This window comes from Salvelinus fontinalis, chromosome 1, assembly GCF_029448725.1.
Source record: "Salvelinus fontinalis isolate EN_2023a chromosome 1, ASM2944872v1, whole genome shotgun sequence".
In the NCBI taxonomy this organism is placed as follows: Eukaryota; Metazoa; Chordata; class Actinopteri; order Salmoniformes; family Salmonidae; genus Salvelinus; species Salvelinus fontinalis.
The window spans coordinates 29873344-29885366 of NC_074665.1; the positions used below are offsets into that span (position 1 = coordinate 29873344).

The following is a 12023-nucleotide window of genomic DNA, read 5'->3' on the forward strand; positions in this document are numbered from 1 at the left end:
TTTCTTTTAACTAGGGAAAGTGTGTCACTTCTCTTGCGTTCCGTGCAAGCAGTCAGGGTATATGCAGCAGTTCGGGCCACCTGGCTCGTTGCGAACTGTGTGAAGACAATTTATTCCTAACAAAGACCGTAATTAATTTGCCAGAATTGTACATAATTATGACATAACATTGAAGCTTGTACAATGTAACAGCAATATTTAGACTTAGGGATGCCACCCGTTAGATAAAATACGGAACGGTTCCGTATTTCACTGAAAGAATAAACGTTTTGTTTTCTAAATGATAGTTTCTGGATTTGACCATATTAATGACCTAAGGCTCGTATTTCTGTGTGTTATTATGTTATAATTAAGTCTATGATTTGATATTTGATAGAGCAGTCTGACTGCAGGGTGGTAGGCAGCAGCAGGCTCGTAAGCATTCATTCAAACAGCACTTTCATGCATTTTGCCAGCAGCTCTTCCCTGTGCTTCAAGCATTGAGCTGTTTATGACTTCAAGCCTGTCAACTCCCGAGATTAGGCTGGTGTAACCGATGTGAAATGCGGGGTGCGCGCGGATAGCGTTTCAATCGGTGATGGCATTCGCTCTGAGACCTTGAAGTAGTTGTTCCCCTTGCTCTGCAAGGGCCGCGGCTTTTGTGGAGCAATGGATAACGATGCTTCGAGGGTGGCTGTTTTCAATGTGTTCCTGGTTCGAGCCCAGGTAGGGGCGAGGAGAGGGACGGAAGCTATACTGTTAGACTGGCAATACTAAAGTGCCTATAAGAACATCCAATAGTCGAAGGTATATTAAATACAAATGGTATAGAAAGAAATAGTCCTATAATTCCTATAATAACTAAAACCTAAAACTTCTTACATGGGAATATTGAAGACTCTTGTTAAAAGGAAACACCAGCTTTCATATGTTCTCATGTTCTGAGCAAGGAACTTAAACGTTAGCTTTCTTACATGGCACATATTGCACTTTTACTTTCTTCTCCAACACTTTGTTTTTGCATTATTTAAACCAAATTGAACATGTTTCGTTATTTATTTGAGGCTAAATTGATTTTATTGATGTATTATATTAAGTTAAAGAAAAAGTGTTCATTCAGTATTGTCGTAATTGTCATTATTACAAATAAAATAAATAAATACAAATCGGCCGATTTAATCGGTATCGGCGTTGAAAAATCATAATTGGTCGACCTGTAATTCACACCCCTTTGACTTATTCCACGTTTTTGTTGTGTTACAGCCTGAATTAAAAATGGATTAAATAGATGATTTGTCACACAATACCCCATAATAACAAAGTGAAAACATGGTTTTAGAAAGGAGCTTGAATACTTTCTGAAGTCTCTAGAATGGGATTGATTTTGCTTGACCACTCATTAGACTCTCCCTCTGGCCTTGTGTACCAGCATTTCCAGTCTTTCCCCCAAACCCACTCAGGCTGTCTTTTGTCTTGATGCTGAGGGGGAGGGGAGGAGACTGGTGAGATGAGGAGGGAGGTGGTGGGGGCTGGTGGATGGGGTAGGGGGGCTGGTGGATGGGGTAGGGAGGCCGCCTCCTCCACCATGCTGTGCGTGTGTGTGCGTGCGCGCGCGCTTGGGGGTTAATGGGCCGTGAAACTGGGCCTTGTGTCACTGACACGGAATCAGGCTTCAACTGGGACTTCACGTGCCCCCAAACATAACCCTGCCCCCCACACATCGTAGAGAGGAAACATTTCTCAAAGAGTGACGGTCAGCTGTTTGTCTGCCGTTCCTTCGATGCGGTGTGTTTTGGGGACCACACGTCGGCGGGCGTCTGACTGCTGACATTTTTGGTAGTTTCTACATGTAGAATTGGCTTGCAAATTACGTCCGCCACTCTGTTCAGAGGTGCTAAGTGTTCTCGGCTGGCAAACGCTACCGTTGTGTCTGCGGCTTTACAGAAGTGTCATAGAAGCTTCATTGGGAGGAAGGATGTTTGTTATGCTTTTTACATCTGCCTTCCCTAATCCTTCCTTTGTTCTCCCACGGATTAGGCTCATAAACCATGTCTGTTGAGCAGTCATAATCTCATACTCCGTTGTTCAACCACTCCCCCTCCCTTTTAATCCCTATATACTGCTGTAGAGAGTTTCTCTCCTGAAGTTTCCGGTAATAGGTTACACGAGGAGTCGGCAACCTTTCTCGTGCGGAATGCCGATTTGTCTTACAATTTCGACCAATCTGCGTGCCTGTTATGGTTTTCATATGAACATTTTCGTCTTGTCTTCGTAACTCAAAATCATTGTCAGGTGGGTAATCAAAATTCTAGCTAAATGAAAATGAGGCAAACCTAAAGAAGTAACTTCTATTGCCAACTATGTAAGAATAGCCAACAACAAATAAAAACATTGCAGTCTGCAGGTAGAAAATATCCTATTAATCGTATTGGCTACGCATGGCCTGTCTGCAACGAATTTGAAACATTGTATCAACTATCAACTTTGGTCCAGAGAAGTTCACACTAGCAAACTTGCAACGTTGTATAAAATATAGCGCAAGGGATAAGAGCTCATCAGGTAGACTCATTTTATGACGTTTCCACTGGATCAGAGCATGACATTTTTCCCTTTCACGCTGAGTGGTTATTGAAAAGGGAGAGGGCTAGAAATATTTTCCAAATACAATTGAGGAACTATTGTCATTCTCAACGGCTGTAAAAACAGACTTTGTTTGCTTACTGTTTGAGGTGAAGAAAACATTACTTTGAGAAGCTCCACAGCTCATTAGTGGTGGTACGTTAAGCCAATTAGAAATACTATCAGATCCCCAAATGTGCACGTTTAGGCTATAATATGCCTACATTTGTGCGCAGGCCAGGTAGCCTATAGGCCGATGTCTATGCGTAATCAGGTGCATGTCCTTCATCAACATTGACAGTAGTGTTCCAAACAGAAGACTGACTAAATTGACAACTCGTAAATGGAACGAAAATAAATCTAAATTTAGCATAGGTTGTGCATTCTGCAAACAACGATGTCCACTCTGCCAATGAGAACGGTAAAAATACTGAAATAATAATATAGTGAATGGATGAACAGAAGTGACCATAACCAAACAAACATTGTAGATTAGAAATTCTAAGAATGAACGGTAAATGTAGGCTACTACAGGTGATGTATGTAATGGGGACTTGATATACACTAACAATCAAGGCAAACAATTCACACAATGAAGTTATGAAACAATGAATGTGCACAAATTGGCGGGGGAGAGAGAACGTTCTGGAGAGAGACGTGCATTGTGCATTTTAGCCACACTCCCCTTCTTCTTGGACTGTGCCATCCACGCGGCTCCGCAATGGATTAGTCTCAGCCTCTGCAATGGATTAGTTCACTGACATGGGTGTGACTCAGACAGGTGCCTCGTGTGCCATTAAAAAAAATATATATATTTGCTACTGCTCGACTAAAATAAATCTTGTTCGACCAACAGCCTATCGACCAGTTGACTAATTGGGGTCAGCCTTAGTAGACATTGTCTCCTTCTTTCTCTCACAGCTCTTTCACAGTTCTCTCACAGTTCTCTCACATCTCACTCGCATACATACATAAACTTTCCTCCCATTCTATCCTGATGTACAGGTAACAGCCAAAATAAAGGAAACACCAACATGGTGTCTTAATAGGACGTTGGGCCAACGCACTTTGGCATAGATTCTACAAGGGTCTGGAACTCTATTGGAGGGATGTGACACCATTCTTCCACAAGAAATTCCATAATTTGGTGTTTTGTTGATGGTGGTGGAAAACACTGTCTCGGGCGCCTATCCAGTATCTCCCGTAAGTCTTCAATTGGGTTGAGATCTGGTGAAGGAGGGAGAGACACACACACACACACACACACACACACACACACACACACACACACACACACACACACACACACACACACACACACACACACACACACACACACACACACACACACACACACACACCATTTAAACCCCCTATGCTCCTTTGAGACCCCTCTTTCAAGGTCACAGAGCTCTTCTAGCCTCGGTAGCCAAAACATTCGGCAACTGGGCATTTTTATACATGACCCTAAGCATGATGCAAGGTTAATTATCTCAGGAACCACACCTGTGTGGAAGCACCTGCTTCCAATATACTTTGTGTCCCTCATTTGCTCAAGTGTTTTGGCAGTTACTTGTATATACTGCGTGGGTTTTACTGTCGCCTCTTACTATGCTCTCTCCTGCCCATTGTAGGCCAGACTCCCCTGCGCGAGGCCTACTCTATGTCCTGCATCGCCAACGGCAGCTCCAGCAGCCGGAAGCCCAGCCACAGAGACCGAGACAGCTCCACAGTTTCCGTCACCAGGAAGGATACCTTCTCCTCAGCTGCCAAGAGGTACTGTACTACACACACAAACACATAAAGTTGCATACGCTACACACACACACACACACACAAAGTTACATACGCTACACACACACACACACACACTCACAAAGTTACATACGCTACACACACAAAGTTACACACACACACACACACACACACACACACACACACACACACACACACACACACACACACACACACACACACACACACACACACACCATTCAAAAACAGTCACTGCACAACTCTAGACCTGCATGTATCAGATGGGCAGCCATTGATGCAGAGTCTGTATTGATATTCTTTTGCCTTGAAACGCCACATTAATTCCTCCCAGAAAAGAAACTGTTGAGTGTTGATCACGGGTTTAACTTTCTCCCTTGCAGCTTGCAGTGATTCAGCAGAATAAAGCCTATACACTTCCCTGGTTCTTTCAGGACAATGACGTAGTGACGGAGTACCTGTCACAGCATGTAGCTAAGCCTATGGCTAAGCATTGCTGAGCATGTCCTCGATGACTAACTAGATATGAATCAAATATACTGACCTCAGCAATTCACTGCCTTTGCAGGAAGTTGAGGCTTTGCAGGTCTCTCAGTAGTGAAGGCTGAGGGTAGAAGTTGCCCAGATCTAGGATCATTTTACCATCAACGGTGTCCTGGTATACCCCTGTGTTTTGTTATTTGTCACTTTTTTGTCGTCGTCATATATGTTCCATCTGTTTGTGTCCCCTTGTACCCATGTCTCCACTGGTTGTGTCCCCTTGTACCCATGTCGCCACTGGTTGTGTCCCCTTGTACCCATGTCGCCACTGGTGGTGTTCCGCTGTTTGGTTATCCTCTGGTTGACCCCCTGGTTGTCTCCACAGCGGTCAGACAGCGGAGAGGAAAAAGGACAAGCCTCAGATGGAGGGCATCAAGGAGAAGGAGGAGGGGCCCTCCCAGCCCAACCAGGCTAACGATAAACCCTCCCCTGCCAGCCCCGTACAGCCCTCTCCGTCCCCCTCCGCCTCCAGCCACCCCTCCTCACCCCACCCCCCTCAGTCCCAAAGGCAGGCCCCGGAGAGCAAGGGCACCTCCCCAGCCAAAAGGTTCCTAAGATGCCCACTTTGATTGTCGATTGCCCCCCCCCCCCCCCCCCCCCCCCCCACACCTTACCAACGCAATGCCCTCCGACACTCTGAATGCTCATGACTTTAGCTCTTACCTTTGACTGGTTGGCATGCTTCTTTAGATCGCTTTCATTTTTGAACCCATTTTGGTTATTAACCTGTTCTCTCCCTTCTCTGTCTCTCACCTGTACTTTCAGCTATCGTTCCCTGTAGACTCAGCCACTGCAGACCTTAGCTTCTCAAACTCCATCACTTATCTTTTAGACTAGTTGTAGCCCCGCTTGTAGCAAAGCCCTTTCATTCAGAGATGAGGAAAATAGAGTAGAGGAATGGTTTGCATATGACCCTTCTGCACTCATCTGTAACAGTTTGAGCCCTCTCTCCACTAGGAATAGGAGAGGCCCTATCTGTCATGCACTAGCTGTGCTTCGTACCATTCAGGATACACACTCGGATGCACACACACACCAGCCCTAGACTCCCACACACACGCCAACACACACGCGCTCCAGCCCCAGACCGACTGCTCTCACTAATCAAAGCACTGCCTTCGCACTCATTACCCATAACACAGATCAATATAAATTATTCTCAGGAACATTGAGAACCAATTAAGTTTCACAAAGAGCACCCGGGAACCCATCCCTGCCTATTAGACTGGGCAAGTGACAGGTTATTAGTCAGCGCCGCTGCCGTGCCAAGAACGTTAGCCCGGAAAACTCATCCGCTGGCAATTGTGTGTGTGTGTGTGTGTGTGTGTGTCCACCCAATCTGAAATGGGCCAGGCTTCTAAGCAGCGTAGTGCACAGTCGGGGCTCTTTCTGGGGATGAGTATTATAGGGTGGCTTTTACCTCTTAAATGGCCCTTTTCCATGCTATTCAATCCTCTGGTTGGATTGGAAGTATCAAGTGGGCTTCTGTTGCTATTTTTGAAGATGTGAGTGTACCATTCAGGGCTTTTAACCAACAGACACAGAATGTGCAAAACATTAAGAACACCTTTCCTAATATTGAGTTGCAGCCCCTCTTGATACACGCGCGAAACGGTTGAGTGTGGAAAAACCCAGCAGCATTGCAGATCTTCACACACTCAAACTGGTGTGCCTGGCTCCTGGTATCATACCCCGTTTGTGGGTAAGACTTACGAACGTACACAACCCATGTCTCAATTGTCTTAAGGCTTAAATATCTTTCTTGAACCTGTCCCCTGCCCTTCATCTACACTGATCTGAAGTGGATTTAACAAGTGACATCAATAAGAGATCATAGCTTTCACCTGGTCCGTCTATGTCATGGAAAGAGTTCCTAATGTTTTGTACAGTCAGTGTACGTTATATATCTGCTGTAGAGCAATGATACTGTACCAGTACTGCGTGCGTGCGTGTAGTAGGGTTATGGAGAAATTCTTTTCGGGCTAGGTTGTTGTTTTCCCGCCAAATTCCATGCAGGCAGTTAGAATAAGCAGAGGACGTCTGGATGTCTTTCCCTTCCTGTCCCTGTCTCCCTCACCGTACAGTAGATAAGGAGAGAGTACAGACTCTGTAAATGTAGCAGTGTAACGTCGTTGAGCCACCACCGCTCCCCCAACATTCAGCCCCAGTCCTATCTGCCCCCTCAGTGTCACTATGGCCCCCTGGAGGTAGAAAAAAACACCATGCAGAAGTGATCCCCCCCCCCCCAAAAAAAACATTACGTCTCGCAGTTTAAACCCCCGTCCTTCTCGCAGCTTCGCATGAGGAGTGGAGTTCTTCACGCTCGTGCTCTTTCTCTCACAATCCCCTCTCTCTCTCTCTCTCTCGCGCGCTGTTCTCTCTCTGCTCTAGCCATTCTCCAAACTTTCCATTCTTCACTTTACTAGCAGTGTGATTCTTACAGCCAAACTCACTGTCCTCCTCTGTCTGCTGAAGCCTGGGGGGGGGGGGGGGGTTGACTTGTTCAGCCAGCCCGTGTGTACTAACCTGTGACTGGGGTGGGCTTTCCCCTGTGTGCCCGGCTACAGCAGCGGGTATCGATTCTACCCCTGAGGGTTGCCTGCTACTCACCTGGGTACCTCTGAGGCACTGTATCTCTGCATTTGTGCGCGTCTGTTTCAGGTCCAGATTAACCCTAAAAAGAGGCGTACCATGAGTGAAATAATTCTATTTGAATTAAGTGCATTAAAGGTACAGAGGTTTTTTTCCCTTGTCAGGTCACTTGGTGGCCTGGTCAGGTTCAAGCTCTGGGCTGTACTTTTAATGTATATGGCATAAAACTGCCAAAAAATAATGTAGTTCACAGTTGCACACTTGAATGCACTTTTTACAGTTCAACTAATTGAACAAATTCAAACAAATCCTCATTATCACCATGGCACTCATCCATGCTCCAGCTTTCTTTCTGTCTAGCCAACTGTCCTTCTCTCTTCCCCTCTCTACCCGTCTGTGGTATAAAACGATCTGTTTATTTTTTTTGTGTGCACCCTGTACGTCCCTCTGTGTGTGTGTGTGTGTGTGTGTAGGGGTCACAGTGCGAAGCGGGGCACGGGAATGGAGCGTTCACAGAGTAGTACCTGGGAGAGTGGCGAGGAGAGCAGGAACAAGCTGGTGAAGGCTGCTTCCACCTCCAAACTGCTGGCCAAGGTGGCGAAGAACGCAGACAAGTGAGTGGCTGATGGGACACGCGTCACAAATCTGATGTAAACATATGTGTGGAAGTGTAATGCAAATACGGTGATGCACAATAATTGAATTCCGGTCTATGTTTTGTACTAAGAGGTGAGACTGGCCTGCTTTCGTTTATGGGGTATTCATTAGCTTGAGAGTACCTTTTTCAGATCTTACACTATCATCCAAGAATTGCCCCTTAATTCCCTATATTGTGTTCATCCAAAGTCCCTCCCTAATAGAGAACGCTGTTAAATTGGCCCAGCTGTCAGATAACATTTACTTGTTTTGGAGTCTCAAGTCACAGTCTGACCTTATTGTTATTTCTCCATTCTCTTCCAGGCATAAAGACCCAGTGATCAGCCAAGGTGAATATACTCTCTCTTCTAAGTTAGTCATCCACCACCGCGTAATGGAACCGCTAGAGCGATGTACTGCGGTATACCGACACCATTGGCACATCTGTTTACAACCAGATCGTTTATTAATGAAGCTGTACAATAGGATGCAATGTAACCTAAAGTGTGCTCTCGTTGGGCTTATGAAACGCTGTGCTGTGCTATGTAGGTTTGAGAGTACCTTTTTAGGTAAGAGAAGAGCTGTGTTTCAAAGCCTAGCGTCTTGTTGTTCCTTCCAAACATGTCTCCTTTCCTTCAACATAGTCCTTCATCCTATTGTGTAGTCCCAACAAGTCATCGTTGCTGTCTTCAGGTCATTCTAGCTCTTCTCCCCTGTGTACTATCATTGTGTGAGTGACATTGTTTCTGTCTCATGACCAGCCAAAATGTCAACCCGCGAGAAAAACAGCCAAGCAGGTAAGTTGTCAGATAGCGAGGAGAGCTGCCAGCCTTGGGACGAGCGCTTGCCCCACCCTCTCTGCTTTTTGGCTTGTCTATCTATCTCTGACATTCCCTTTATCATGTCAAACACAGACAGAATCTCTTGTTTCCCTCTGCGCTCTTTCTCTCTCTCGCTCTCACTCCCTCCCTCTACTTTCTCACCCTCCTCCATTTATTGTCATCAGGCCGATGCCCGACCTAAATAAAGGGCATAGATGTGCCAGTATGCCCTGGCCACTTAGCGGAGTGTCGTCTGGTTAAAAGCGTCCCACTCTTGGCTCAGGCAGGTTGCCTCTGGTCATGTGAGGAAGGTGGTTGGTCCTGAGTCTGCTGGCTGGGGTGCTCATTTACCTCCACAGACACACTTTGGACTGGAATTCAGCTCATTCAACGAATTCAGCCTTTTCCCGGCATTATTGGCCACAGATACAGTACATTCGGAGAGCAATTCGACCCCTTTTATTCCCCCATTATGTAACGTTACAGCCTTATTCTGAAATTGATTAAATAAACATTTTCCTCATCATTCTACACACAATACCCCAAAATGACAAAGCTGAAAACAGTTTTTACATTTTTTCTTATCTTATTTTCACAAGTATTCAGACCCTTTGCTATGAGACTTGAAATTGAGCTCAGGTGCATCCTGTTTCCATTCATCATCCTTGACGTTTCTACAACTTGATTGGAGTCCTTCTGTGGTAAATTCAGTTCATTGGACATGATTTGGAAAGCCACACACCTGTCTATATAAGGGTCCACAGGTGACAGTGCATGTCAGATCAAAAACCGAGACACGAGGTCGAATGAATTGGCTGTAGAGCTCCCAGACAGGACTGTGTTGGGGCACAGATCTGGGGAAGGGTACCAAAATATTTCTGCAGTATTGAAGGTCCCCAAGAACACAGTGGCCATCATTCTTAAATGGAAGAGGTTTAAATCCCCCAAGACTCTTCCTAGAGCTAGCAGCCCGGCCAAACTGCGCAATCGGGAGAGAAAGGCCTTGGTCAGGCAGGTGACCATGAACCCGATGGTCACTCTGACAGGGCTCCTCTGTGGGGATGGGAGAACCTTCCAGAAGGACAACCATCTTTGCAGCACTCCACAAATCAGGCCATTATGGTAGAGTGGCCAGACGGAAACCACTCTTCAGTAAAAAGCACACGACAGTCTGCTTGCAGTTTGCCAAAAAGGCACCTAAAGACTCTCAGACCATGAGAAACAAGATTCTCTGATCTGATGAAACCAAGATTGAACTCTTTGGCCTGAATGCAAAGTGTCACGTCTGGAGGAAACCTGGCACCATCCCTATGGTGAAACATGGTGGTGGCAGCATCATTCTGTGGGGATGTTTTTCAGTGGCAAAGATGAACGGAGCAAAGTACAGAGAGATCATTGATGAAAACCTGCTCAGGACCTCAGACTGGAGCGACGGTAGTGGCAATGCAGGTGTGGCTTCGGGACAAGTCTCTGAATGTCCTTGAGTGGCCCAGCCAGAGCCCGGACTTGAAACCGATCGAACATCTCTGGAGACACATGAAAATAGCTGATCAGTGACGCTCCCCATCCAACCTGACAGAGCTTGATAGGATTTGCAGCGAAGAATGGGAGAAACTCCCTAAATACAGGTGTGCCAAGCTGGTAGCGTCATACCCAAGTAGACTCGAGGCTGTAATCGCTGCCAAAGGTGCTTCAACAAAGTAAAGGGTCTTGAAAACCTGTTTTTTTTCTTTGTCATTATGGGGTATTGAGTGTAGATTGAGGGGGGGGGGGGGGGGACGACAATTTAATACATTTTAGAGTAAGGCTGTAACGTGGAAAAAATGAAGGGGTCTGATTACTTTCCGAATGCACTGTGCAGTGGGGGAAAGGATTAGTTAGGAAGAATACTGCAGACAATGGCTAAAAGTATTACAGTGTCCAAGGCAGTGTGTTGGCCTTTAGTGGGAGCAGTACATTCAAACTAGTAATAACTAGGTAGGTCCTGGGATGAATTCTGGCCCTTTAGTTTGAGTCTACTGTATGCTCCTCCTCAATCTGGGAAAGCTGGAAGAAAGCCCTCGCTCATGAGCAATGGTGAAGTTTGGCCTCCGTCCAACCCATCTCCCTTTCGTCCTCTCTCACTAGGAGAGTAGAAACACACACATTCCACTGATCCCCGTCTACCACATCTACCCCCCCCCCCCCTCTTTTTTGCTCTCTTTTCCCCATCTTTTCTTTTTTCTATCCCCCCATCACGTTTTCTTATTTCAGCTGAGTTTGGGGTTGCTGACTCACTGCTTTGCGCCACTGCACGGCACCCGACGCTTCTCTCTGTCTGACTGGCCGTCTATCTGTATATCTATCTCGGTCTATGCAGTATCTCATCCCTGGATGAGTGGAAAGCACGTGCAGCACACTAACTGAGCTCATTAGGGTTTTCAAGGCTTTTTGTAGGTTTTTACGTGTAAAAAAAAAAAAAAAAAAAAAATGTTGTCACTAAGTGGTTGTGTGTGACGGTGCGGAGAGTGTTGAGCAGTCACGCTGCAGATATCTTTGGGTTCGTGGACTAAAGTCACGTCATGCACTCTCACTTACGCTATCTGACTCATGACTCTCTATTAACCTTCATTAAACGAGGTATTTGTCTGACCCACAGTCATTTTTAATGCTTTACCGTAACAGGGTTTTCTGTTAATGTAAAACATGAACCGCCACTACTCAGGCCTGCTTCTTTGAGTGTTTGCTCTAGCCTGCCTGAATACTTTCAAATAGTATTTGAAAGTACTTATACCTGTGCTAATACTGTATGTTGAATGTGTTTGCAAAAGCATGGGTTTAGTGTTACCAGAATTCCTCTCTGTGTAGCAAGTCAAAATGGCGATCGTGATATAGCTAGCTAAAAAAATATATACTTTGTCCGTCTCCTTCGCAGAGGGAGACTACATCAAGATGTTCATGCGAGGTCGCCCCATCACCATGTTCATCCCGGCGGACGTGGAGAACTATGAGGACGTGCGCACAGAGCTGCCTCCGTGGAAACTCAAACTTGAGTGGGTGTATCCTTTCTTCTTAGCGGTGCCT

General features: G+C 45.9%; 1 protein-coding gene across 4 annotated transcripts in view; it reads left to right on the forward strand.

Moving 5' to 3' along the window:
- LOC129852744 (echinoderm microtubule-associated protein-like 4) overlaps nucleotides 1–12023 on the forward strand; it is an 85904-nt gene that overhangs the window by 48271 nt on the left and 25610 nt on the right. For 2 of the 4 annotated variants that reach the window (XM_055918421.1, XM_055918407.1), the window contains exons 3-8: nucleotides 4233–4374; nucleotides 5237–5458; nucleotides 7977–8117; nucleotides 8464–8489; nucleotides 8901–8936; nucleotides 11875–11998. In XM_055918421.1, the coding sequence (XP_055774396.1) occupies nucleotides 4233–4374; nucleotides 5237–5458; nucleotides 7977–8117; nucleotides 8464–8489; nucleotides 8901–8936; nucleotides 11875–11998 (691 nt within the window). The remainder of the gene's footprint in view (nucleotides 1–4232; nucleotides 4375–5236; nucleotides 5459–7976; nucleotides 8118–8463; nucleotides 8490–8900; nucleotides 8937–11874; nucleotides 11999–12023) is intronic. The other 2 variants (XM_055918414.1, XM_055918428.1) reach the window with 2 other exon arrangements.